General features: G+C 56.7%; 11 protein-coding genes across 11 annotated transcripts; 7 read left to right on the plus strand and 4 right to left on the minus strand.

Moving 5' to 3' along the window:
- Nucleotides 1-319: 319 nt before the first annotated feature.
- DICSQDRAFT_178378 (eukaryotic translation initiation factor 6) lies at nt 320-1572 on the minus strand. Its single transcript, XM_007362535.1, has 5 exons — nt 1464-1572; nt 1223-1405; nt 799-1151; nt 614-734; nt 320-551 (listed from the first exon to the last, which is right to left on the minus strand). Exons 1-5 carry the CDS (start codon nt 1471-1473, stop codon nt 481-483), a joined length of 738 nt encoding a protein of 245 aa, XP_007362597.1. The 5' UTR covers nt 1474-1572; the 3' UTR covers nt 320-480.
- A 131-nt stretch (nt 1573-1703) lies between these two features.
- On the plus strand, nt 1704-4139 carry DICSQDRAFT_133516 (uncharacterized protein). Its single transcript, XM_007362536.1, has 7 exons — nt 1704-2003; nt 2382-2528; nt 2587-2697; nt 2752-2982; nt 3046-3417; nt 3588-3693; nt 3796-4139. The coding sequence occupies exons 1-7, from the start codon at nt 1890-1892 to the stop codon at nt 4032-4034; spliced, it is 1320 nt and encodes a 439-aa protein (XP_007362598.1). The 5' UTR covers nt 1704-1889; the 3' UTR covers nt 4035-4139.
- A 494-nt stretch (nt 4140-4633) lies between these two features.
- DICSQDRAFT_144531 (NAD(P)-binding protein) lies at nt 4634-5918 on the plus strand (the record flags this gene model as incomplete). The annotated part of the gene is made up of 4 exons (XM_007362537.1): nt 4634-4838; nt 4917-5104; nt 5171-5323; nt 5379-5918. 4 exons carry the CDS (start codon nt 4634-4636, stop codon nt 5916-5918), a joined length of 1086 nt encoding a protein of 361 aa, XP_007362599.1.
- Nucleotides 5919-6010: 92 nt separating this feature from the next.
- DICSQDRAFT_144532 (uncharacterized protein) lies at nt 6011-6867 on the minus strand (the record flags this gene model as incomplete). Its single annotated transcript, XM_007362538.1, has 3 exons — nt 6011-6517; nt 6574-6703; nt 6770-6867. 3 exons carry the CDS (start codon nt 6865-6867, stop codon nt 6011-6013), a joined length of 735 nt encoding a protein of 244 aa, XP_007362600.1.
- A 676-nt stretch (nt 6868-7543) lies between these two features.
- Nucleotides 7544-9579, minus strand: DICSQDRAFT_52083 (uncharacterized protein; the record flags this gene model as incomplete). Its single annotated transcript, XM_007362539.1, has 8 exons — nt 7544-7823; nt 7962-8168; nt 8233-8375; nt 8427-8620; nt 8687-8822; nt 9118-9226; nt 9298-9399; nt 9461-9579. The coding sequence occupies 8 exons, from the start codon at nt 9577-9579 to the stop codon at nt 7544-7546; spliced, it is 1290 nt and encodes a 429-aa protein (XP_007362601.1).
- A 272-nt stretch (nt 9580-9851) lies between these two features.
- DICSQDRAFT_178382 (SPX-domain-containing protein) lies at nt 9852-13490 on the plus strand. Its single transcript, XM_007362540.1, has 15 exons — nt 9852-9891; nt 9948-10013; nt 10070-10171; nt 10248-10574; nt 10638-10646; nt 10711-10914; nt 10983-11043; nt 11096-11134; nt 11187-11305; nt 11361-11595; nt 11662-11863; nt 11920-12022; nt 12076-12151; nt 12217-12971; nt 13058-13490. Exons 1-15 carry the CDS (start codon nt 9868-9870, stop codon nt 13337-13339), a joined length of 2604 nt encoding a protein of 867 aa, XP_007362602.1. The 5' UTR covers nt 9852-9867; the 3' UTR covers nt 13340-13490.
- Nucleotides 13491-14321: 831 nt separating this feature from the next.
- Nucleotides 14322-15289, plus strand: DICSQDRAFT_178383 (uncharacterized protein; the record flags this gene model as incomplete). The annotated part of the gene is made up of 3 exons (XM_007362541.1): nt 14322-14481; nt 14539-14929; nt 14998-15289. The coding sequence occupies 3 exons, from the start codon at nt 14322-14324 to the stop codon at nt 15284-15286; spliced, it is 840 nt and encodes a 279-aa protein (XP_007362603.1).
- Nucleotides 15290-17307: 2018 nt separating this feature from the next.
- DICSQDRAFT_159829 (NAD(P)-binding protein) lies at nt 17308-18598 on the plus strand (the record flags this gene model as incomplete). Its single annotated transcript, XM_007362542.1, has 5 exons — nt 17308-17364; nt 17421-17620; nt 17679-17774; nt 17835-18177; nt 18240-18598. Exons 1-5 carry the CDS (start codon nt 17322-17324, stop codon nt 18596-18598), a joined length of 1041 nt encoding a protein of 346 aa, XP_007362604.1. The 5' UTR covers nt 17308-17321.
- A 559-nt stretch (nt 18599-19157) lies between these two features.
- On the plus strand, nt 19158-20306 carry DICSQDRAFT_159830 (uncharacterized protein). The gene is made up of 4 exons (XM_007362543.1): nt 19158-19736; nt 19796-19861; nt 19920-20042; nt 20104-20306. Exons 1-4 carry the CDS (start codon nt 19689-19691, stop codon nt 20182-20184), a joined length of 318 nt encoding a protein of 105 aa, XP_007362605.1. The 5' UTR covers nt 19158-19688; the 3' UTR covers nt 20185-20306.
- Nucleotides 20307-20738: 432 nt separating this feature from the next.
- On the plus strand, nt 20739-21396 carry DICSQDRAFT_153007 (uncharacterized protein). The gene is made up of 4 exons (XM_007362544.1): nt 20739-20819; nt 20882-20947; nt 21003-21125; nt 21185-21396. The coding sequence occupies exons 1-4, from the start codon at nt 20772-20774 to the stop codon at nt 21272-21274; spliced, it is 327 nt and encodes a 108-aa protein (XP_007362606.1). The 5' UTR covers nt 20739-20771; the 3' UTR covers nt 21275-21396.
- Nucleotides 21397-21577: 181 nt separating this feature from the next.
- On the minus strand, nt 21578-22948 carry DICSQDRAFT_153009 (A1pp-domain-containing protein; the record flags this gene model as incomplete). The annotated part of the gene is made up of 8 exons (XM_007362545.1): nt 21578-21769; nt 21822-21874; nt 21945-22052; nt 22120-22246; nt 22309-22372; nt 22424-22471; nt 22605-22678; nt 22818-22948. The coding sequence occupies 8 exons, from the start codon at nt 22946-22948 to the stop codon at nt 21715-21717; spliced, it is 660 nt and encodes a 219-aa protein (XP_007362607.1). The 3' UTR covers nt 21578-21714.
- Between the last annotated feature and the right edge of the window lie 241 nt (nt 22949-23189).

A 23189-nucleotide genomic window follows, 5' to 3' on the forward strand; every position in this document is an offset into this window, starting at 1 on the left:
GTTCGTCGTCATTGCAGGTGAATGATCGTCGCGTCAGGGAATGAAAATAGGAGCGATAGGCTGGAAGAAAGCAAGGGGCCGAAGTGTGTGGAGACGGTGCAAGAGCGGAGGATAGGCTGCTGCCAATGCGAGGAGGAACGAGGACAAGATCCGAGTCAGGCAGCGCGCGATTCGACGCGCGACGACGGCGCGTGCCCAACGCGTGCCCGCACATCGCGCCAGGCGCTCGCGAAGCCTTGGCACCTCGCCGCCTGCTCGGAATAATGATACATCCCTCGATTTCACTCACCATTTCGAGCACTGACAAACACACATGGCAGCCTGAGGTGAACGATGCGATTGTAGAGGTACAGTTTGTGATACTATTGGACTGCGTCTGCCTTTTGACCCTGTACTAGTGACGCCACACAAAACGAGCGAATGGATACACACGGAGAGGAAGCAAACCGGGTCCCAGCCATGTCGTCACCCAGAACCTCCTCACGCCCAGCTGTCGATAAGCGAGTCGCGCATTTCCCCAATCACCGCAGCGGAGCTCTGTCCTTGCAGCTCTGCACATCGTATGACGTTAGGATCCGCGCCAACCGTGCGAGCAGACGTAAGAGATACGCACTGAAGGCCGCCTCGATGACACTAATCTCTGTCGCCGTCGTGTCGAGCCCTGTAAACGCACACCAGTCGTTCACCACGAGGCCTGCGCCCAAGACGTCCGATCCACGATTCACTGTCCCAGCCTAATGTGTCACACGCCTGCCATCAGATCCGCGCAACCCCATATACACACCAGATAGTACGTACCACAAGAGGGACCTGGAGCAAGCTACTCAACTCATCCTGGTCCTGTATGCTTGTCTTCGGATGCACAAGCCCGCCCTGATTCGTGATGACGGCGTAGCTGCCGACGAGGACGTTGTCGGCAATCGTCTGCCGGAAGACCTCGACTTTAAGCACGTCCGCGATGATCTCCTCCGTCTCGCGGTCGATGTCGGGGTGCACAAGCGCAACATAGTCGTTGCAGGCGATCACGTTCCCGAGCGCGGACAGTCGCTCCTCCACCCGCTGGATCGCGACAGCGTCGGGTAGGGAGTTTCGGAGGTGCTGCAGCTCCTGGTCTGTCGTCGTCGATGGTACGAGTAGCCCATGGCGGTTGCCTGCGCGCAAGTGCAGACGTCTCGATTATTACGCGGGGTACAAGGCAAAGAAGCGAAAGAGGCGAACGCACCTGCGGTTAGTCGTCCAATGATCCGCGTGCCGCCAATGCTCGTGTGCACGATCGGGACGACGTCTCCGAGCTCGCTCTCGAACGCGGAGTAGAAGTTTGTGCTGCCCTGGATGGCGCACAGGCAGTAGCTGTTCGTCAGCTTTGAGAAGACACCGATGTCGCTGCTGTTTTCGAATTGAATGCCTGCAAGCAAAGTTTTTAGCCGAGCATGTGTGGCTGATGCGCCTCCGGTCGAACGTACGGGTGGCCATGGTGGGAGGGGTTCTTCGATCGGCGCAATGAGTTCTCGATAGGCTTATGAGAGATGAATGCGGGGCTTCCGGAGGTATCTAAGGAGCTGAGGGGTCTCTGTGGTTGTGGAGAGAAGGAAAAGGCGAGGGAGGATATACCCACCGGACCGCTGGATGAGCAAGTCACGGCGGCTCCGAGCGCTGCTTCCGTCACTCAGTCCTGTCCTTCATCTCTCATAATTCTGACTCCTCTGACTCTTCTCTGTGATCTCGGACGCCGGTTGCCACAGGATTACCACAAAACACGGAAGGCGTGTAGCGTGTAGCGTGCAGCGTGGAGGCCAAGAAGGCCGATCATGACTTGGACGCGGAACCGAAGGCTGGTCAATGCACTGAAACTCGAACGTTTTGCAAAGCCGCGCACTTCGCTGCGTTCAATGGGTGTCAGCATGGTGGCGAACTTGTCTCATTTCGTTCCCAGACGGTGTTATGCGAGCGGTCCTGAGTCGTCCGTCACTGAAGTAGAGAAGATACTGCTGGACACCATCAAGGTACGCGGGCCGTCTTGCTTCCCATCTGTACATCGGGTTTCCTTAGCGGAAAGAGTATATTTAAAGAGGAGACACGGGACACATACGCTATTCCATGTGAGCTTCTGTTGCAAAGCGATTGAACAGCAACGAAACACCTAGTTTCGCTATGCAGTCGGGTCGAACCACGGTGTGGTGGGCTAGGAAACGCTTCTACGTCATCTAAGTGGTCTTCAGTGGATATTTATGATGATTGTCACCTGGTCGTCGAGTTCCCGGGAGAATGGGTTCTGTAGTCCGATCGTCGCCAAGTCTTCCATGTACCAGACCATTCGCAATACATCCTCCAGTCTTTTCGGGTCATTGTCATAATAAGATCAATACTCAGAGTCATCTCAGGCCACAGGACCCATAACCTTCGCCACATACATGCAAATGTGTCTATCACACCCCACCGCCGGGTACTACATGAATTACCGCAATCCCGTACTTGGGCCACAGGGCGACTTCATAACGAGTCCCGAGATCAGCCAGGTATTCGGCGAGGTGGGTTTACTCTTACTGCCAGAGCATTCACGATAACGAACTGTTAGTGCCGGGACAGCTGCTTGCTGTCTGGCTGTTGTCGCAGTGGCTGAGTGCGGGAGCATCTAGGCAGATCCGATTCGTGGAGCTCGGGCCTGGTCGCGGAACGCTCATGCACGACGTCCTCCGGGTACGCGCTCAATCAACTGTTAGCAAAATCCTCATGCTGACCACCACACGCCAGGTGTTCTCACAATATTCATTCTCTCGGCCGGCTGTCAAAGAGGTACACCTCGTGGAGACGAGCCGGCCAATGCGTGCCGCGCAAGAAGCCAAGCTCGGTCCCATTGCACAGAAGAATGGGTGGTCTTTGCATTGGCATGACTCTGTTGACGACGTCACTCCTGATGCCGAGATGTTTACGCTCGTCCTGGCACATGAATTCTTTGACGCTCTACCGTTCCATTTATTGCAGGTCAGTCCACCTCCTGCTCGGCTCTAGTGCCCGTGAGTATCCAAACAAACTCTAGTGCCATAGAAAATAGAGAAAGGTTGGCGGGAGGTTCTGATCGCCTCCGGGCCTGACCCCGCGGCAGGGACTATCCTCAAGTCCGACGGAAGCCCTTCGCTCGATGTCTCGACCACAAGACCTCTCGTGAGCACCGCGGCACGTTTCCGCCAGGTGCTCAGCCCCACCCCTATGCCGACCTCCACCCTCCTCGGTCTCTCGTCCCCTCGCTTCCAGAAGCTCCCGGCAGGCTCGCGCATAGAGGTTTCCCCCGCGGCGTTCAAGATTTCCCGGAAGATCGGCGGGCTGCTGCACGACAAGCATCCGGGCGGAGTCCGGTCTGCAGGAAGCGCGCTGATAGTCGACTATGGCGGTAGCAAGGTTTACGGAAACTCCTTCCGCGTATGTGGTTCATCGTCTGCTTCTTTTTCTCCTCCCCACGTTCTCTCCCCTTCTCTCTTGAATGCCCTCTGCCCCTAGCATTCATCTGGACGTCCTTACCCGCGATGCCGCGGGCGACACCAGGAATAGCGTTGATATAGGTGCTCACGCTCCGTTCTGGATGTTTCTAGGCATTCAAGAACCACAAGATCGTGGACATCTTTCACCGTCCTGGAGAATGTGACCTCACGGTGAACGTCGATTTCAGCTATCTGGCAGAAGCCGCGGCCGATTTGGGTGCGTCTTTATCTTACACCTTAAGGAATGCACGGCAGGCTATCATCCCTCTCTATCGCAATCACCACGGTTAATTTTGAGCTGAGACCTTACGCCGCACAGCTACATCCCACGGACCGATTTCCCAAGCGGACTTCTTGCTGCGAATGGGCATGAGCGCTCGCGTCTCAGCTCTTCAAGCTTCCGCTAAGGACGACCACCGCAAAAAGCAGATCCAAGCTGCTGCTGAACGGCTCGTGGACCGCACGGGAATGGGTGCCCAATACCAGGTCATGGCCCTCACCGGCAAGCGTACGACCGAAGTGGAGGAGCGGGAGAAGTGGCCGTTCGTTGACTTATAGACGCACAAAGATTGGGTCAGACGGTCGTTGTTAGTACCTATAGGTGCCGCTGCACCAGGCCTATCCATCTCCCGTTGGACGCTGTCCAAGTTTCAGACTCCCCTTCCTAGTGGAGGAAGAAGCCACCTCTGAAGCTCAATGGATATGGTCCCGGTGACACGTCCGATCATCACTCAGACGACTCATGATCAAGCTCGGCATACCGCCGTCTCTCCGGTGACTCAAACGTTGCCCGATTTGTCGCGGCGTGTGGATTTACGTTGGGACACCGGACCAATGCCTCCGGCCTATGTACGTATCGGATGGCAAGAGAGAGCCGGTGGAGGAGATACGTATCTGACGTCGGACACGAGGACATCACGACCTCTTTCAGATGCAAGGTTTGAGACCGGCATATACCTTGGAATGGCTAGATAAACGTCGCCGCGGGATCTGAGCAGGCACATCTTGACAAAGACAGACTTGCGTGATACGTGGCCACAAGAAGCCCAAAGTTCGAGAAGGGCAGTGAGCCGAGTATAAAAGAAGCATCGAGAGATGGGACTGTAGATAAAAGTCCTCCCTCCAAATATCTTTAAGTTGTGCTATCAATATTCCTTATGGAGCCTACAGCCACCAGCTACGGCAAGAAGCTCGTCCTCGTCATCGGGGCCACGGGAGCCCAGGGTCTAGCAGTCATTGACAAGCTACTCGAGCCCAGTGCGGATGGTACACCGTCACCGTACGCCGTCCGTGCTTTCACGCGAGACCTCAACAGTAGGCGAGCGCAGGAGCTCACCAACCGAGGTATACAGTGCGTAAAAGGTAAGTCCACGGCTAGTTCATAAGCGAGGGCTTCTCGTTCTGATAGCCAGCGGTATTGATACTTCTCCGCGACGACAGGGGCATTCGACGACTTGCAGTCCGTCGCACAGGCTCTCGAAGGCGTGTACGGCGCGTGGGTCAACACGGACGGGTTCACGGTGGGAGAAGAGAAGGAAGTATGGGCTGGACTCAGGATCTTCGAGCTCGCGAAGCAAAATGGTGCCGTCAGACACTACGTTTGGAGCAGCTTGGATTATGCGTTCAGGGTGAGTGCGATACGAATGCGTTATGGGACAGAAAGGTCTGAATGACGAGCCACTGTAATCTTGCAGATCGGCAACTACGACCCCAAATATCGTTGCGAGCACTACGACGGCAAGGCCCGTGTTGCGGACTGGATGCGTTCGCAACCGTCGGACATCGGTGTCGATGGCATGTCGTGGAGCATCGTCACCTCCGGACCGTACATGGACATGCTATGCAACGTACGTGAGTTCTAGAAGCACGCGTCCGGATATGTTTCTGATCGAGCCGTGGTAGATGATGTTCGGACCGCTACAACGGCGAGAAGACGGGACGGCCGTGTTCGCGACACCGGTGGGAAACGGACATGTGCCCATGATCGCACTTGCGGACCTCGGATTCTTTGCGCGATATACGTTCGATCACCGCCAAGAGACGTCAGGCGTCGAGATGAAGATTGCCAGCGACGTTGTGGGGTGGGACTACCTCGCACGAACTTTCGAGAAGGTGACGGGACAGAGGGCAGAGGTGATATACCAGACTCTGGACGAATGGTACGAGAACTTCGAGGGCGTGGATGACCCCGTGGCTAACGAACGCGACAACGACGGATCGACTACGTGGCGGGAGAACTTCTCGGGATGGTGGGCATTGTGGCGAGATGATATGGTCCGGAGGGACATGGCATGGGTAAGGAGCGTGCATCCGAACTGTCACACGCTGGAAAGCTGGATGCGGGAATTCTCCTATACGGGCAGTTTGCAACGACAACTTTTGAAGAACACGGAGGATGGGAAAACGATCAAGCCGAGGTGGTCTGTCATACAGCGCCTGTGACATTAGTTCATGACAGAAGCAATATTATAATGACAAATGGCATACCTAAGCGAATGTTGGGTTTACGATGAGAGAGGTGGTGCTCCCGCCTATCATGGCGAACGACGAGAACGGCCCTCCTTTCGGCGATGTGGCGAGCGCGAACGTGAGCTGCGTCTCCTACTGCGCTCTCGCGCGTCGTCATCCGAAACCCTCCGTTTCCGTGCTTGCTCACCCGGGTCCCTATCTTCGTCGCTCGAAGAGTACGATCGCCGTCGCCGCCTTCGTCGCTCCTCGCCTCCGTCGTTCTCAGCTGCCTCGTGGCTTCCTTCCTTCGCGAGCTCTTCTTCTTCCTGCTTGTTCTGCTCTTTCTTCTCTTTGTTGCGCTTCCACATCAGCTTCTTGCAGCACTTGGCGCAAAGCACCACTTTGACCAGCGCGAACTTGCTCTCCCCGCGCTCAGTGTACGAGAACGGGAGCTCGAGCACCGTCAGCGCCGGCCGCACGTTATCGTCCTCCCCATCTGGGAACTCTCTGTGCAGCGGACACCTCGTGTTTCCGCAGGTGGTTTCTCCGGCGCCAGATAGGACTTCTTCCTCTGTGCGCCACCTGAGAGCGAACTGAGAGCCATCAGCCTCAATCCGCCTTCCACAGACAAACAAGGTGATTAGCTTACGTTTCCGGACTTGTAATGCTTCAAATCACAGACCGCGTACTCGCGATACAGCGACGAGTAGAATTTCTTCGCAAGCCGATCCTCCCAAGACAGCCGACGTTCGTCCACGTCCTCGTCTTCTCTCAGAAACCTGCTCGCAAAATAGTAAGTGCCAAAGGTCTGATTGGAAGGTGCAACTCGTCGCCGGTGTCCTCACTTGTGCGAGTTCTTCAGGATGTCAAACTCCGACGTGGCGCTGGCCGCCGCCGACGATGGCCCGGCTCCCGTGGATCTGTAAGGCGTATATAGAGCCATTCTGGGCTTCTTCCTGGGCTTAAGGACGTGTGGTACTAGCGTTACACCCAAGAAGGACGCGTACTGAGGTGGCCGTAGCAAGCTGACCTGGAACACAGATAAAGCTGTGCTGCTACAAACCATGTTATCGGGCGCCAAAGGATGGATCTCAGATTAACTGCTGTCGGGTAAATAACTTCTCCATACCAAGCTCCCTTCCAACTTATTCCTCCGCTTCTTGGTCTCGAGAGGTTGTTTGGAATAGTAATTACATGTACCATTCATTAAAAGGATGGATGGATGGCTGGGCAGAGAACAGGGGGTAGAGACCGAGCCTCTAATGTTGCCCCGGCGCCCGCCAACAAACAGGATAGAAAAGTGGGCTTTGGTTCAAGTAGAGAAATTTGAGAATCACTAATGGCACGTTGCGTGACACAACAGTGTCGCAGACATATTCTCACTTGGACCTTTTGCGCTTTCCCCGTGTGCACCATCAATTGCGGCGAGTGCATGTGCACATTGCCGGGCTGTAGCGTGCCAAGGGCGACCGCCGCCCTTACACAGTGACGCTGCGACTATCAGCATAACAAGAACAACACCCGTCAAATCTAGCGAAACATCTACGAAACGATCCAAACCCTGATAGTCCGTCCTGCCAACTTAAACGGATGATGGATGCTCTCACCCCCGCACCCCCTCAAGCCGTCACCTTCCGCGCCTCCGCCTCCACATCGCATATCTCCTGCACGCCCTCCCGAAAGAACACGACGTTGTACTCCACGAGCCCGCGCCGCGCCGCGAACACCCCAGTGGGGATAATCGCGAGCAGCGCGAGCTGCGCCGTGATGAGGTGGTACGTGAGCGTCGTCCCCGCGCCCGCCGCGGTCGGCGCGAGCGACGCCGCCGCGCACGGCCAGAACACGGGCTTCCCGCCCCCGTCCGCCCCGTCCGCGCCCGGTCTGGTAGTGCTGGTGGCGCTGTTGTTCGGATTCGGGTGCGGGTGGCCGTTCGAGGGGTTGGGGGCGAGGCTCGAGCTCGGCTGCGCGGGCGAGGACCGGGCGCTGGGGTGCGGCATGCCGGGGCTCGGGAGGGGCTGCTGGGTCACCGCGGGGGACTGCTGCGCGGAGCGCGCGGGGGTGTGCGGGGAGGCGAGAGGGGAGGCGAGGCGGGAGTGGGGGTAGGAGACGTCGGTGGGCGGGGCTGCGAGTCCGGATTGAGGCTGCGACTGCGACTGTGGGGACGTCGGGGCGGAGTCGGGGGATGGGGGGTCGATGGGTTCTGGGGGGACGGTTCGCATTCGGAATGGGGAGGCCGATATTGACCTGCGGCGAGATCAGCTTCAGCTTCTGGGGAAGAAGGGTGGGGTGTGGGGGCGTGGAGGCTCACTTGTACAGCGGTCCGAAGTTGTTGAGGGTTTGCAGGTAGTCGCTGCATAGGTTATGTGTGGGAGGATCTACAGGGGACGCGTCCGTGGCGACGTATAGCCTCGACTTCGTGTCGAAGAGAAACGCCTTGGTTGCTTGGGAGTTCTGGGTTTGCATGTTAGCCAGTAGTCTAAACGCCGTTAGCAAGGCACCTACAGCGCAGAAGACGTTGAGCAGATCCTCAAGGTATGGAAGAGAGTCGATCAACTTGTGCAGGACGCGCGAAAAGGCGTCGTGTAGTGAATGGTCGAAAATCGACGTGAGCTGAAAGTTGATCGGGATCGTTTCGTACTCTGCGCCATCATAGCTCAAGTCGGAGAGAACCCTTGCTTGGATATGACGGAAGTTCTCTTTCAACACCGAAGCGGCAAGCTTCTCAGCGCGCCGAGCTATTGTGGAAAGTCTACCTGACGCACCGATCTTATACTCTTCGGTCAGGACATCCGCCTTATGGACGAAGACCTCGAGGTTCATATTGGGGAGTTCCTGGTTTTCCTGGTACGCCGCGATAACGAAGTCTACAAGTTTCTTGATCGGTTGTTGGTACAGGTCCTGCAGTTTGAGCCACCTACGTCAGCATCGCGAACAGGGGAAGCGTAACTGAATCAAGGGCGCGTCGCGTTCCTCGGCAGAGGCGAGGATTGGATGGGACGGCGCCAGACTACCTCTGCCATGTGCGCGGGATGCGAACGTGCACGAGCAGAGACAAGCGGAAGACATGATCTCCCACCCCTCAACGAGGCTGGCAGACGGCGTGGTTGACGGCATGAGCTCCTATGAACGCGAATCCACCCGGACGCGCACGGGACCGGAGCGAAAGAAGCAACGTCGAGGTGAAATGGCTCACTTGGATATCTATAACGAAGATCATGGTGGAGAACTGGGTCAAGGGGGTGTCGAGTGCTTCCAAGGTGATGTCGCCAGGGCAGTCCCAAACTTCGAGAGGTATGATGGTGCTAGGGGAGAGCGAGAGGAATGCCGAGAGTCAGGCAAGGATGGAGGATAGTGTCGTGCAGCAGAGACGCACTCGAAGTAGTGCTTTGTGATTCGGGTGGTGGTCTCAAGGTAGAGGGTTTCTCGCGGGACACAGTTGCCGAAGAGGACCTCCTGGATGGATGTCTTTCCACTCCTGCAGGGAACGTGGACAGACTGAGGATGCCAATGTCCGTCGCACGACTGTGAGGACGCACCTGCGCATGCCGAGGAGCAGGATCTTGGTGCGGATGACGTTGTCTGCGGGCTTCGCGCCATTTGCGCCTGTTGGCCTTGATGAACTGGGTTGCTGTCTTTGAGCCGATGCGCGAGACATTAGGCGGTAGGCAATGTGCTGGGTAAAGAGGAGAGCGGGGAGCGCAGGAAACAGGGCGGCAGCGGGGGTGTTTGAGAGGGGGACGCGACGAGCACGAGACCAGAACGCGTCGGTGACGCGGGGAGGCAGGCGAGGGTTTAGCCGGATGCGGATGGACGTAGCCGACGCACGTTCGCAGCGTCTGCCTGTCGCTGCCTGCAAAGTGTTTGCATTCGTCCGGCCTCAATTGGGTTCCCTTCTTAGTCGCCCACCTCTCCCCGCCGTTCCCCGTCCCTCCCTCCGCCCCCCATGAAGTTCGGCCGCAAGATAAGCGTGAGTTCCCCGCCGCACCCCGTTCACCCGCACCCGCTCTCACACGCCCTCGGCAGAACGACCTCTACAACGAATGGAGACCCTTCTACATCGACTATAACGGTCTCAAGCGAGAGCTCAAGGTTCGCAATCACCGGCACACGACCACCCCTCCCGCTCACACAGTCCCCCTCTGCAGGACCGGACCATCTCTCGCAACTGGAACGACCAGGACGAGGTCGAGTTCACGCGCATGCTCGAGGCAGAGCTCGACAAGATCCACAACTTCCAGAAAACCAAGGTGCGTGCCATGAGTCTTCCGCGCCTTGCCCCGCCTGCACCCGTCCGACTTCCTCCTCCCTGCCCCACGCGCGCAGACCTACGAGCTCTCGCGCCGCATCAACGATTCCGAGAAGGCCGTCAAGCGCCTCGTTTCCGATGTCGAGCTCCATAACGGCCACCACGCCGAGCCGAGCACCGCGACGACCGACAGCGAGGCCCAGCAGCGCCGCGAGGGCGTCACCCAGGATGCGGGCTCCGACGACGACGATACCGACGACGAGGGCGACGACGCGATGTCCATCGACGCCCTCGAGGACCAGTTCGCCCTCCTCGAGGAGGAGGTCGCCACCCTCGTCGCCGACGTCCACGACCTCGCGCTGTACACCAAGCTCAACATCACCGGGTTCATGAAGATACTCAAGGTACGTCTCATCGTCGTATTCCCTCGGTCCACAGACTGATATGCGCGCTCTCGACCACAACAGAAACACGACGTATGTGATGTCGCTCCCCTGCTCCGCCCATGACGTCCCTCTAGCTCACCGTCGACGGGTGCAGAAACAAACGAACCGCCCGCTGAAACCCACGTTCATTCAAGAATACCTGGAGAAGCGTCCGTTCTACAAGTACAACTGGGACAGCCTGATCGTCAAGCTCTCGAGGTTGTACGACCTGGTCCGCACTCGCGGCCACCCCGTGCAAGGGGACTCGAGCGCTGGGGGGAACCAGAGCGCGTTCGTCCGACAGACGACCAAGTACTGGGTGCGTAGATATCAAATGACGTCATTCGCATCCAGCGGGCCGATGACGCTGAGCGTTGAGTATCGCAGGTCCACCCCGACAACCTGGTCCACCTCAAACTGGCTATTCTGAAGCATCTCCCCGTGCTCGGTGTGTGTCTGCTGCATCGCGATGGTGGAACCGGAGACTCATGTGTAGGCAGTGTTCAACCCTGACAAGGAGTTCGAGCCCAAGGATGCAGGTGTGTCGTTCGTTCGTGGAACAGCACACGCGTGGCTGACGGAAGCGCGCAGCCATCTCGTCAGTATACTTCGACAACGAGGATCTGGAGCTGTATCTCGGACGGCTCGAGAAGACGGAGGGCGCGGAGGCCGTCCGGCTGCGCTGGTACGGCGACATGGACCAGAAGACGGTACGGCCGCCTCGAGTACGAGATGATCGCCACCTGCTGACTGTTGCGTGCATAGATATTCGTCGAGCGGAAAACGCACAGGGAGGACTGGACGGGGGAGAAGTCGGTGAAGGCGCGTTTCCCCATCAAGGAGCACCTCGTCAACGCGTTCCTGCGGGGCGAGTACACGATGGACGAGGAGTTCCAGGAGCTCGTGAAGAAGGGCAAGAAGACGCAGGCGGAGGTCGACAGCATGATCCAGCTCGCGAACGAGGTGCAGTACAGCATCCTGACGAAGAAGCTCGTGCCCGGTACGTGCTTGGTTGCACGGCACAGCGCGCATGCAAAAGTGGGAAGTGCTGACCATGCGGCGACAGTGATGCGGACGTTTTACAACCGGACGGCGTTCCAGCTTCCCGGCGACGCCCGCGTGCGTATATCGCTGGACACGGAGCTGACGATGATCCGCGAGGACAATTGGGACGGCCGCATACGCTCGGGCGACAACTGGCGCCGGATGGACATCGGTATCGACTTTCCCTTCGAGCAGCTGCCGCCCGAGGATAAGGAGCTGTTCAAGTGCGTGCCGCGTTGTACACACTCTTTGAGCCCCTGACGCATGTCTTTCATGTCAGGTACGGTGTGCTGGAAGTGAAGCTTCAGACCCAGTACGGGCAAGAACCACCCGAGTGGGTTACCGATCTCGTCTCGTCGCACCTCGTCGAAGCCGTCCCGAAGGTAACTGGGAGTCAGCACAATATGCTAGAGGCGATATACTGAGTTGCGGACAGTTCAGCAAGTTCATTCATGGATGTGCTACGCTCCTGCCCAACCGCGTCGACCTCGTGCCCTTCTGGCTGCCACAGAGTGTGTGCCGCTACCGACTGCCTCTTCAGACATGTTGCTGACCCCCGCTCTCTCCCCATCTTCAGTGGAGGTCGACATCCTCAAGCCCGACACCGGCGTAGTCACCATCGAGCGCCCCCTGCACACGTCCTCGTCCAAGGGGACCTCCTCCGGCGCCGGGACGTCTGGGAAGACGACCCCCGAGCGCATGCACTACACCGAGCCCGTCTCCGAGGGCGAAGAAGAGGAGATGGACCTCGCGCCCGCCAAAGACGAAGACAAGCGCACGGGCCTCTCAAACCAGCAGGTCGCCGCCGCGGTCGCGATCCGCGAGAAGAACCTCAAGGAACGCGAGCGCGCGCAGCTCCAGCAGCGGCGGGAGGACGCCGCGCACGACGCAGACGCAGACGCAGACGGGAAGTCCGACGCGGGGGAGGAGACGACGCCGTTCCTACGGCGGCGCGGCCGCCAGCAGGAGCGCGAGGCGGCGACGGCGAACGCGATCGCGTCCGCGCTGGATCATACAGCGCAGGCGCGGGCGATGTCGATCGACCCTCTCGCGCCGTCGTCTGCGTTTGACGAGACGCTGCGCGATCGCTTGCGGGATGACGCGCAGAGGCGGAGGGTCGGAGGCGAGGCCGTTGAGGATGAGGACGACGATGCGGACGATGAGGAGACCGGGGCGGGGGCGAGAGCGCAGCGGGCGAGGGGCGAGGGCCCGTCGACTAACGGCGAGGATAGGCTCTTGGAGCGGAGCTGGAGGGCGCCGGCGGGCAAGCGGATCGCGGTGCCCGTGCGGATCGAGCCGAAGGTGTACTTTGCGGCGGAGCGGACGTTCTTCGTGAGTGGCTCTCGCTGCCCTTGTGCTACATTCCGTCTCCCCTGTGAGGGCAGAATGAAGCTGACTCGCAATGCGCTTTGTTGCAGAAATGGCTGCACCTCGGCATCTTCATCGGGACGATCGCGACGACGCTGCTCAACTTCGTCCCGCCGGACGACGCGGTCGGGCTGATCAGCGCGTGGTGCTTCACGGGCGTCGCGCTCGTCGCGATACTGTACTCTGCGGTCGTCTTCGTCTACCGCGCGTACCACCTGCGCGAGCGCCGCGCGGAGGGCATGTACTTCGACATGTACGGGCCGACTGTGCTCTCCGTCCTGCTCGTCGCGGCGCTGGCGACGAATATCGGGCTGCGGATGCGGGAGCTGTGAGGTTCGAATGGGGGATGGGTGGTAGGGGGTCGTCGGTCTGACGGAGGATGCTCCCTCTTACGGACTGCGTTTTGCTCTGCTCTGCGAATCTCTGTCGCTATGTATACCTTGCTTATACTTATGACCCTTGCCGCGCACGCGGACCCATGCCGCTATTACTTACTATCGTCGATCTGTGCAGGGCCTCCGGATCCACCGATAACGCTGGCTTCCAAGATACCTGAGAAGCGCACAACACTTTGGCTATGGTTGGTACTTGCGAAGACGAGCGGCTTCGTTGGTTGTTTCCACAGGACCTCTGGCAGCGCTGATGGAACGACGGAACAAGCTCGCGCGATGGCGCATGCAGGCTGCATAAATACACTAGCTGGCTTACCACTCTATGGCCTATTCCACGAGACGATGCTCATCCTTATCCGCTCAGCTCCTTTCTTTGTAGGGCTATGTTTTTCTGAACGTGTGGGTACTAGTAACGGTGGTTATCAGATGCCAAACGGGAACTCCTCATGCGTCGCCTTGAGAAGTGGAGATGGGCCAGTCGGATGGTAGAGCACGGGTACAAATGTATCCCAGCTCAAGTACTTCCTTCCGATCGAGAGGAGACGGGCTCCATAACAATCGTAGGACCAGCGCTTGCCCCTTAGCGTGAACCACTTCGCGCACACACTAATCTTGGCCATTACTTCACGACAACTCTAGACCCTTGCCACCTACACTGCCATTTAAACGTCTACAAAACGTCGTGAAGATCTCAGTCCGCCTCCCCACGGAAAGAGACGCAGAGTGAGTGTCCTCCTCAACTAACACAGTTGCCGCGCGTGAGCCCCTAACCGACGACTTACGATTCTACGTCGACCTGTGGACGGAAAATAGTCCTGAGGTCTTGCTCGAGTTCTATCAGACCTGGTAGGGTCAGCCTGGAAAAGCTCTGCTCGACAACATACTCGCGAAACCATCTCATAAGCGATTCATTCATGTGCCCATGCGCACTGCTTGCCACATCTTCCATCTCGACACCTTCGACGCCGATGTATTCGTGCGCGACGAGTACCGGCGTTTCATAGAGCGCCTGCGGGATGCACGCAAACAGAAGGGCCTCAGGGCAATGGCCGGCTGCCTGCTTCTCGGTCATGTTGGAATAGGTAGGGCACAGTCAGCGGGCACTCCTCCGCCGCCCGTTCGCTGACAGGCACACCAAGGCAAAAGCCACTTCCTCTTCTACCTGTTGATAGAATGCCTGACCCGCGAAGAGACTGTGCTCTTCACTCCCGCGGACGGCGACGTTTACCTGTTCAATAAAGACGGCGTTGCGCGATTGGACCCGAACGTGGACCATTTCAACTTATGGGATCAGACGCGGATCCCAGAGCTCGCGGACGAGGCCCCCTGGGTATGGTCATTGGTGGATCGATTCGGCCGCGAGAAACGCCCGGCCTCTCACATCACTTACGACGTACCCCACTGGCAGTTCTTCGTCGCCGCCCCCGCTGTCCAAGGACCGGACAGCGCATGGTTTGTGCGCAAGGCGCAGATCCGCAGAGCCAACTGCTGGGAAATTCCGTCGTGGACGGACGAAGAGCTCCTTGCTCTGTGCGTATGCTGCTGTACGATGCCAGTAGCCCACGGTCGACTGATCTCCGACAATCTCGATCTTTCAGGTTGCAGAAGGTTGTCCGCTCGAGCATGCTTGCTCCTGAGCAGCACGCCCGTGACTCAACATCCGACGCTGAAGCGATTCAATCCATACGACCAGAAGTCGGCCGCTGCCCGTGCGCAATATTCACATGGTTGGTCGATCCTCCAGCGTGCAATCTTTGGTACAAATACAACTTGAACCCGCTCCCCGCATTCAGTAAATGGACGGCGTATGCACAGTTCTGGGATTTAGATGAGAATGAAGGAAGTGCGGCTGATTGTATAGCGAAACCAAGGGATTCCATCACATAGCACCCACTACATAGCAGTCCTGCCAGTTCCCATCTTGCTTTTGAATGAGATCTAGGTGATGCAGGCGTCGGACACTCTCAACGCACAGCCATCTTCACGACGCAAAGCATCGGCGTCGAGCGTCTTCATAGCGCTGCAGAGAAGCTATAAGGAGGGCCAAGCCGAGCGCGCGAGAAGACGATGTATATAGTATACCACCCTAAGTACTTCACTCACGGTAGCGAAGTCGCGATGAAGCCCGAAACGGTCAGCGCTGAGCGGCGACTGGACAGGCAGTCGACGAGGACAAGGTGGCTCCCATCGCAGCTTCAAGACGCTTGCCGCCTGTCATTGAATGCATGGACCAGATAATCAGCGCAGACTTTGGTCGTTCTTGCAAGGACAAATCTTCTCATGATGCGACTCGCATCGGCAGTCTCGGGGGTCGTGAATGCTGAATGGTGTATTGCCCCGCGCAGCTTCTGCAAACGTGCAAAGGTCCGTCAGGGCGTGCATGACGGCCAGAGTCGACCTCTTCATATTTGTCCTCACTGACATTGGTGTTCGGGACTGGGAAGTCAAGCCTTGTCGACTGTAATCCTGGGACTGAGTGCCGCTACCTTCCTTTTCGATAGATACTCATGCGCGATTGGGAGGTCTCATACCTCCCTAGCCCGATATCCCAGAGGTTTGCAAACCTCATTGTAGGCTACTCTGATTTTCGGACTCATCGAACCTGTCGAACTTAGGCACGCGTCACAGGCCGAGCGCGTTGTACCCGGTCTTCGCAGTGCGCACTTAAAGTCCGGATATCTGCTTCCATCACTATGCTTGACAGTGAGCCAGGGCCGACAGGAAGGCAGCAGCGATCCTACTCAGCTGAAACCCCCACGATTTTCGGGATGAATATCACGTACACTCGACCACTCAAGGAGAACTCAATAAGAAACAATAGGCATACTATGTATGCCCATGGATAACAACGGGGCACGATGTGGGCGGTACCGGGGTACACAATACTAGCGACGCGCACAAGCTTGACAGAGTAGATAGCAGGCGTAGGACCAGTAGACAACGGCCCTTAGTCCCGTCGCGCGCCGCATCCCGCTGGGGCGATTGCATCCACTATACTGTCCTTCACACTTGATTCTAGACAAGATACAGGTGCATGGTAGTGGCCCATACACGGCATGAGCTCCGGAGCTAGGAAGCGCGGTATGAGCAGATTCAGCATCCGCATGAAGGTGCATGAAAGGGACCGCACGGAGGAGGGATGGTCAGACCTGCCACGACGCTTGTTATGCGCCAGAGACGGAAGGGCGTCTCCTTCCCTAATCAGGCAGATTGACCGTATTGCCCTGTATGTACAGGATCAGAGAGCCTAGTGGCAAATACCTCTGGGATCAAAGTGTATGCGCCAAGCAAAAGCACGCTATCTGGAACTCTTACCGAGTCCAGTAAGTAAGGATGTTCGATATAACAAATACCCTCATGCACGCCGTACGAAGACCGGATCCGATTGATCAGCACTTCAAGAACGACTTCAGATTGGCTCTGCATGTTTTACACCATCAGGCGCTATTTCGGGCTCGAAGGAGTACATAATCGCGTTCCTAGATAAATTTGAGGGTACTCAGTGATTCATCAGCGCCAGACTCGAGATAGTTGGTACAGAAGTCCATACATACCTCAATGGTGTCACAGCTGGACACAAAGTCGACATTATCAGCCAACTGGGGTAAACCTTGTACCATCACAAGAGCCATGGATGTCTCGTGATCATCCAGGATATGCGACAGCATGTACCTGAGACATGCACCACGTCCGGAAGTGATGATTATTCCATATGGCTAGAGCATTTGTCTCTTCGTCGATCTCGTTGCATTAGTAGTACGTCTCCCGGTTGCACTGATGATTGGAGAGACCGCTTGGTAAGTTCTGCTAGATGACAAAGCAGCAAGGAATGCTATAAATCTTCAGCAACCAACTCGAGCATCTGCATTGTCTCTCCACGTACTTCGAACAGCTCAAAACATCATATTCGTCATCATCGCAAATGTCAACGTCCAAGACGCCCATCTTTCTGACTGGCGCTACAGGTACGAAGGCGGCGCTGACGTCAGCTTCCCTTGCAGCTCCTGACCTCCATCCGCAGGCTACATTGGAGGCGCCGTTCTAGCCCGTCTCCTCAGCCATCCAAGCGCCAACACTTTTGAGATTACTACCATCGTGCGCAGTGCAGAGAAGGCCAAGATACTCAAGGAAAAATTCGGCGTCAACGCCATAGTTGGGACCCACGCTGAGCACGACAAGATCGAGAGCCTTGCCGAGAACAGCCATGTTGTATTTCATCTTGTACGTGTTCAGGTCTGGAGGGATCAAGCGCGTCGTTGACTGACTATGGTGCTACTAGGCCGATGCAGGGGATGAAGCACTCCTCCATGCCATCTTGAACGGTCTCAAGAAGAGGCACAGCAAGATTGGCGACTTGCCTATCCTCATTCACACTGTACGTTCAGTGCACGCTCTGCCGACTGAATGTTGCGTTTCTGATCGACTTGCTTCTTAGTCCGGAACTGGTGTTCTCATCGATGACGCACGCGGCGAGTATGCCACGGACACCATCCACAGCGACATCAACATCGAACAACTTAAGTCCATCTCTCCGACGTCCTTCCATCGCGACGTCGACTTGGCGGTAGTAGATGCCGACGAGAAGGGCTTCGCGCGTACCCACATCGTTCTGCCCTCGACGATTTATGGCATCGCTGCCCACCCGCTGGCCAAGGCTGGCGTCTCCAACCCGCACTCGCTGCAGATACCGGCCATCACCCGTGCCTCTCTCGACCGCAAGCGTGCTGGAGTTGTCGGCAAGGGCTTGGCTTGGTGGCCTAATGTGCACATTGACGACAGTAAGCTCCGTACACTCAAATCTGTCTACGTCACATTGGCTGACCCATTCTTCGACTCGTAGTTGCAGAGCTCTACATAGTGCTCTTCGACAGCAGCATCAGCAGCCCAGATATGACAGGCCACGGCTGGGAGGGCTGGTACTACGGCGAGAACGGCGAGCACCACTGGATCGACATTTCCAGGGCCGTCGGTAAGGCCTTGGTGGAGCTCGGGATCACAGACAACGCGGAACCGACGTCGTTCGCCGTCGAGGAGTTGCCGAAGTACTTTGGGAGCGAGGGATTCGGATGGAGCTTTGGCTCGAACTGCCGTTGCCGTGCCGACCGTGGGCGGGCGCTGGGCTGGAAGCCGAAGTACACTACCCAGGATTTGCTTGCGAGTATCAAGCCTGAGGTTGAAGCGTTTGCGAAGAAGCAGTAGGCTCAGAGGCGTTATGCTTGTCAGGTGTAACTCCAAACCAGAGGCTTGAGGGATACATCTATCAATGTAAGATGTAGCTCCTATGAAGCAATTCTCCTACTCCTTACCGTGCGTCATGAGCTTCCTTAACGCGAATCTCGGCCCTGCGTGGTACGTTTGGGAACTATCGATATCGTGCCTGTGTCGATGCCGCTCAAGCAATCTGCCGCTGTTTCGATTTTGAACAGTAATCGAGAAGTCGACGTTGGAGCTGCTCTTCAGCGACGCCGATAGCACAAGCTCAAACTGCCAGTGCCCTGAGACATTGGACAACGCGGCAAAGATGCATTGTGAGTTCGCTCAGAGATTCGGAGCGCAGGAAGCTGAGACGGTCACTGGTACCAAAGGCTTCGAAATAATCGTCAGTACACAGGTCATGAACATCAATGGAAGTAGCTTCTTACGCTCGACACGGACCGGACCGAATGTTGGTCGGGTTTAAGTCTCGCCACCGGCCCGCACATCGCACAGCACGTCCGGCGCTAAGCACAACAACAACGTTGACCGCCACCACCACCGGCCGGAGTTGAATCTTGCAAACTGTGACGACATCTTCCCAGCTGAGTATGAGCTTCCACGCTCGACATCCGCAGTGCCTTTGGAGCCCTGATTGTGGATAAATGGATTCTGATCGGATGGATTTCCTCAGGTCACGACTTGATCAAATGGAGTGGCGTTCACCACTCGCACGCGCGATGATCGACGGCAGCAACGCCATCGAGAGCGACCTCAATGCTCCCAGAGTCAGACATATGTATCTGGGAAACATGCAGAAAAGTCGTCCGCGCGTTGAAGAGCAAGGGCACATGCTTCACGACTCGCGACTGGAGCGAAACAGAACAAAGTTCCCTATGTCAATGACTAGGCACCGCTCGTTGCGACGAACGACCTATCCAAGCTATCGTTGTCCATTCTATTAATAGCGGCTAGACGTCACGCATCCCTTTCCTCTATATAAACTGCCCTGCTACATCCATCGATTCCCCAGTCCCTGCACTCACCCCGCATCGTATCTTCTACCTCTCACACAACCACTACTACTCTCAACACAATGGGTTGGTTCGATAGCTCCTCTGACCAGGCTGCCGCCTACGACCAGGTTAGCCTACTCCTTATCTCGCCTCCTTGACCTGGAGTTAACCTCGTCCGACGATTCAGGTCGTCAACGCCCCTCACAAGGCTGAGCTCTCCCACGAGCTCCTCGCTGCCGCTGCTTCCTACGAGGTCCGTCGTAGATCCGCCGAATCGGCCACATCGTGCTCATCGCTCCCTTTCTGTCCAGGCCTCTAAGGCATACGAGAACCACATCGCTGAGAACGGCCAGCCCGACAGCCACGCGAAGGCGAAGGAGATCGCCGCCTCCCTTGCCGGCGCCTTCATCGATCGCATCGTCGAGACCAAGGGCGTACGTCGCGATCCTCTTCGACTCTACGAGGCAAATGTGGTTAATTCCGCTCACCCTACAGCTCGATTTCATCGACAAGGAGCGCGCCAAGCGCCAGTCCACGCAGCAGATCGACGAGGTCGTCACCGTCGACAACTACTGAGTGCAGCATAGTCGAAGCAGATATGTGTATGTAAAGTAGCGACTCGATTGAGCATTGTATACCAGTTACCTGTCGACTCCCCCAAACACTCTAGAGGGGAAATGTCAGCAACGTGCAAGCCGAACAGAGGGACCATCATGCTTGCATGCTCAGAGAGGACTGCATTCGTCGTTGAGGCCCAAGGGGTGGGTTTCCTGCCAAAGGAGGGGAACCTCAGGCTGCGGCTTCCACGATGCATGCTCTTCGACGTGATGAGGGCTGTTTGGGACCCTCCCAGTCAGAAGGATGCACTTCCAGAACTGAAGATGCTTCTTCCTGTATCGCCTGCGATCGATAAGCCGGTGCTTTCACTATCCGTAAGGAAACGCCGACGCTCTAGATGATCTTGGTACGCGTTCGGCAACTCTGCTCATTTTTACATTCTATCACGAGAGCGTCGTCACGTTAGTACTGCCCACTCGAATAACGCTATTAATAGCAGCATCGCCGCGCCGAGCCCGATCGTTGACGTCCGAGTCTACTTAAGCTGCACAGCTCGCATCCGCACTCAAGCCACATCCACCTCCTATACTACCACTCACGACACAATGGGTTTCTTCCACCACGAGTCCGACGAAGCCCAGGCATACGACCAGGTAGGCTCTTGGCAACCCATCTCTTACCATCGCCACAAATCTGACCTTCATGAACTATTGAGGTCGTCAATGCCCCCCACAAAGCCGAGCTCTCCCATGAACTGATTGCCGCAGCCGCGTCCTACGAGGTCCGTCTTCTCCTCGGCCATCTATCAGCATCGGACTCATGTCTCCACATCCCAGGCTGCCAAGGCGTACGAGAAGCACGTCGCTGCGAGCGGCCAGCCCCCCAGCCACGCCAAGGCGAAGGAGCTTCTCGCGGGCTTTGCTGGCGCTTTCATCGACCGCATAGTCGAGACCAAGGGCGTACGTCAGGGACCCTTGCACCTGCATATGCGTTGGTGCTCATTCAGCGTCTCCCGCAGCTTGACTACGTCGACAAGCAGAAGGCCAAGCACCACTCTCAGCAGAAGGTCGACGAGGTGGTCACCGTCGATAACTACAACAACTACTGAGTGGAGGCAGATGGAGATAGAAGGATTGCATGTAGAATAGTTACCTGATCTGGGCGTTGTAACACTCGCAATTCATGGAAGCCTGATCAACATGGAGGGAGGCAGTGGGAAACATCACCGGTGTAGGGTTCCCTCCGAAGCGCAGGCCATTTCGTAAGCTCGGAGGATCCTCCGACTAAGCCAATCTCACGTCTAGCAAATGGCGGCGTGGTGACTGTGAGGACGCCAACGCGATTCGTCCCGATGGTAGCGGTATAATGATGACAAAAACTCACGACGCACAAGTAGAAGCACACATAACGTAGCGCTAGCGTACAGACTGCGTACTATCATAGAATCCCAGCCGACATCGCTCCCGGAGATTGCCCTTCAACTCGAAGCGTGGGACGCGAAGGAAGCCTTGAGCGAGAATGCCACATAACGCTCTGCTAATACTCACCCTAGGTGGTCTCGGTCTCGCTATCATCCAGTGGGAAGTAGAGTGGTAGAAGAGACCTTAAGAATCTGGGTCACAAGCAGATCAAGAGAAGTTCTGCATCAAACGCACTCGTATACTGCCTTGTCGGCATCGCTCCAAACAACGAAGATGGTTCGCTCAAGCTGAAGTAGCCCAGACGGCGGGCACATGAGCTTCTGCCCGTACAACATGAGGATCTTCTGAACAACGCACCTTGTCACCGTCGTTGGTATCCAAGAACTCCCTAACAACGTTGAGAGCGATATGTGTAGCGGCTTCAATGGGATATCCATATATACCCGTGGAAATGGAAGGGAAGGCCTATACATGAAGACCGTTAAGGTTCAGAGCCTATTTCACGCGCGGGGCGTGGTAGCACAGGACGAACAATGTGCTTCAGTGAGTTCGCAACGGCGAGTTGGAGGCTTCTCTTGTAGCATGACGCTAGTTGCTGGGCCTTCTCTTCGGCCTTGGCAGACGAGTATATCGGCCCAACAGTATGAATGACATGGCGACTGGAAATGCGGCATCGGACGTCAATAGAGCAGAGAGGTGATTCAAATGAGGTGGCGCGCACGATGGTAGGTTGTAGCCCTTAGTGATCTTTGCATCACCAGTATCGCAGCCGTTGAGTTTACGACCTAGTCCATCTATTGTGATGACCCGTCCGAGATCGGACGATCTTTACTCACATTCTTCGAGCAGTGACGGCCCGGCAGCTGCATGAATTGCACCGTCGACTGTTCAATACAAGGATAGATGAATTGACACGCAGATATGAGAAACACTAGACAATGTCGCGACGCACCGCCGCCACCCCCTGTATAACAGTAACCCGAAGCTCATGTACCCGAAAAAGCAGGAGACAATGACAGGACTCACCAAGGAGGCCCCTGTTGGCGGCGTTAATGATGCAATCTACATCTAATCTGGTGATATCTCCCTGGCTTTGGGGGGAGGATGCACGCCCGTCAATTGAATGTCATGTGCGAAACACATGCACGAGTGTGACAGATTTGGGACAACGCCGTTGTTGGGCAGGTTTATGAGGCCGTCACATACTGATCCATGATACCCGCCACTCACTACAGCGAGACTCTATAGAGCAGCGCCGACTTGGGTGGATATCGCACTCTGGGCGTGACTGCGCTGCCCTTGAGGACGCCTGATTTATACAGCTCCCTAATGGTCGGGATTGTGGAAAGAGCGACGTGCATGGCGGATGATAGAATTAATGAATCTGGTCAGGGTCGGCTGTGTTGGGGCTAAGCGAGGGAAGACAAGATGGATTGAGCAGGAGTTCGTGCGAGCCGTCGGCCGGTGCTGCCGAATGAGGAAGGCGGGGCACCGCCGCCGGCAGCGTATCCGACTCGGCGCCTATAGCCTTGTGTGGGCCGGGGTGAGTGTATTTGGTCTCTCTTGTACTTCCTCTCTAATAACCCCTCCTCTCTTCCGTCT

Source organism: Dichomitus squalens, assembly GCF_000275845.1.
Source record: "Dichomitus squalens LYAD-421 SS1 unplaced genomic scaffold DICSQscaffold_4, whole genome shotgun sequence".
Taxonomy (NCBI): Eukaryota; Fungi; Basidiomycota; class Agaricomycetes; order Polyporales; family Polyporaceae; genus Dichomitus; species Dichomitus squalens.

Excerpts from the sequence above, each read along its gene's own strand:
- DICSQDRAFT_178378 (XM_007362535.1), bottom strand. Across the intron at positions 735-798 it reads TGCTCCAGGTCCCTCTTGTG|GCTGGGACAGTGAATCGTGG; the intron begins GTACGTACTATC and ends GTGACACATTAG. Across the intron at positions 552-613 it reads TGTCATCGAGGCGGCCTTCA|AGCTGCAAGGACAGAGCTCC; the intron begins GTGCGTATCTCT and ends TACGATGTGCAG.
- DICSQDRAFT_133516 (XM_007362536.1), top strand. The coding sequence starts at position 1,890 with ATGGGTGTCAGCATGGTGGCGAACTTGTCTCATTTCGTTCCCAGACGG. Across the intron at positions 3,418-3,587 it reads TTTACGGAAACTCCTTCCGC|GCATTCAAGAACCACAAGAT; the intron begins GTATGTGGTTCA and ends GGATGTTTCTAG. Across the intron at positions 3,694-3,795 it reads AGAAGCCGCGGCCGATTTGG|CTACATCCCACGGACCGATT; the intron begins GTGCGTCTTTAT and ends TACGCCGCACAG.
- DICSQDRAFT_178382 (XM_007362540.1), top strand. The coding sequence starts at position 9,868 with ATGAAGTTCGGCCGCAAGATAAGC. Across the intron at positions 10,014-10,069 it reads GTCTCAAGCGAGAGCTCAAG|GACCGGACCATCTCTCGCAA; the intron begins GTTCGCAATCAC and ends CCCCCTCTGCAG. Across the intron at positions 11,306-11,360 it reads GCGACATGGACCAGAAGACG|ATATTCGTCGAGCGGAAAAC; the intron begins GTACGGCCGCCT and ends TTGCGTGCATAG.
- DICSQDRAFT_159830 (XM_007362543.1), top strand. The coding sequence starts at position 19,689 with ATGGGTTGGTTCGATAGCTCCTCTGACCAGGCTGCCGCCTACGACCAG. Across the intron at positions 19,737-19,795 it reads AGGCTGCCGCCTACGACCAG|GTCGTCAACGCCCCTCACAA; the intron begins GTTAGCCTACTC and ends CCGACGATTCAG. Across the intron at positions 20,043-20,103 it reads GCATCGTCGAGACCAAGGGC|CTCGATTTCATCGACAAGGA; the intron begins GTACGTCGCGAT and ends CTCACCCTACAG.
- DICSQDRAFT_153007 (XM_007362544.1), top strand. The coding sequence starts at position 20,772 with ATGGGTTTCTTCCACCACGAGTCCGACGAAGCCCAGGCATACGACCAG. Across the intron at positions 20,948-21,002 it reads CCGCAGCCGCGTCCTACGAG|GCTGCCAAGGCGTACGAGAA; the intron begins GTCCGTCTTCTC and ends TCCACATCCCAG. Across the intron at positions 21,126-21,184 it reads GCATAGTCGAGACCAAGGGC|CTTGACTACGTCGACAAGCA; the intron begins GTACGTCAGGGA and ends CGTCTCCCGCAG.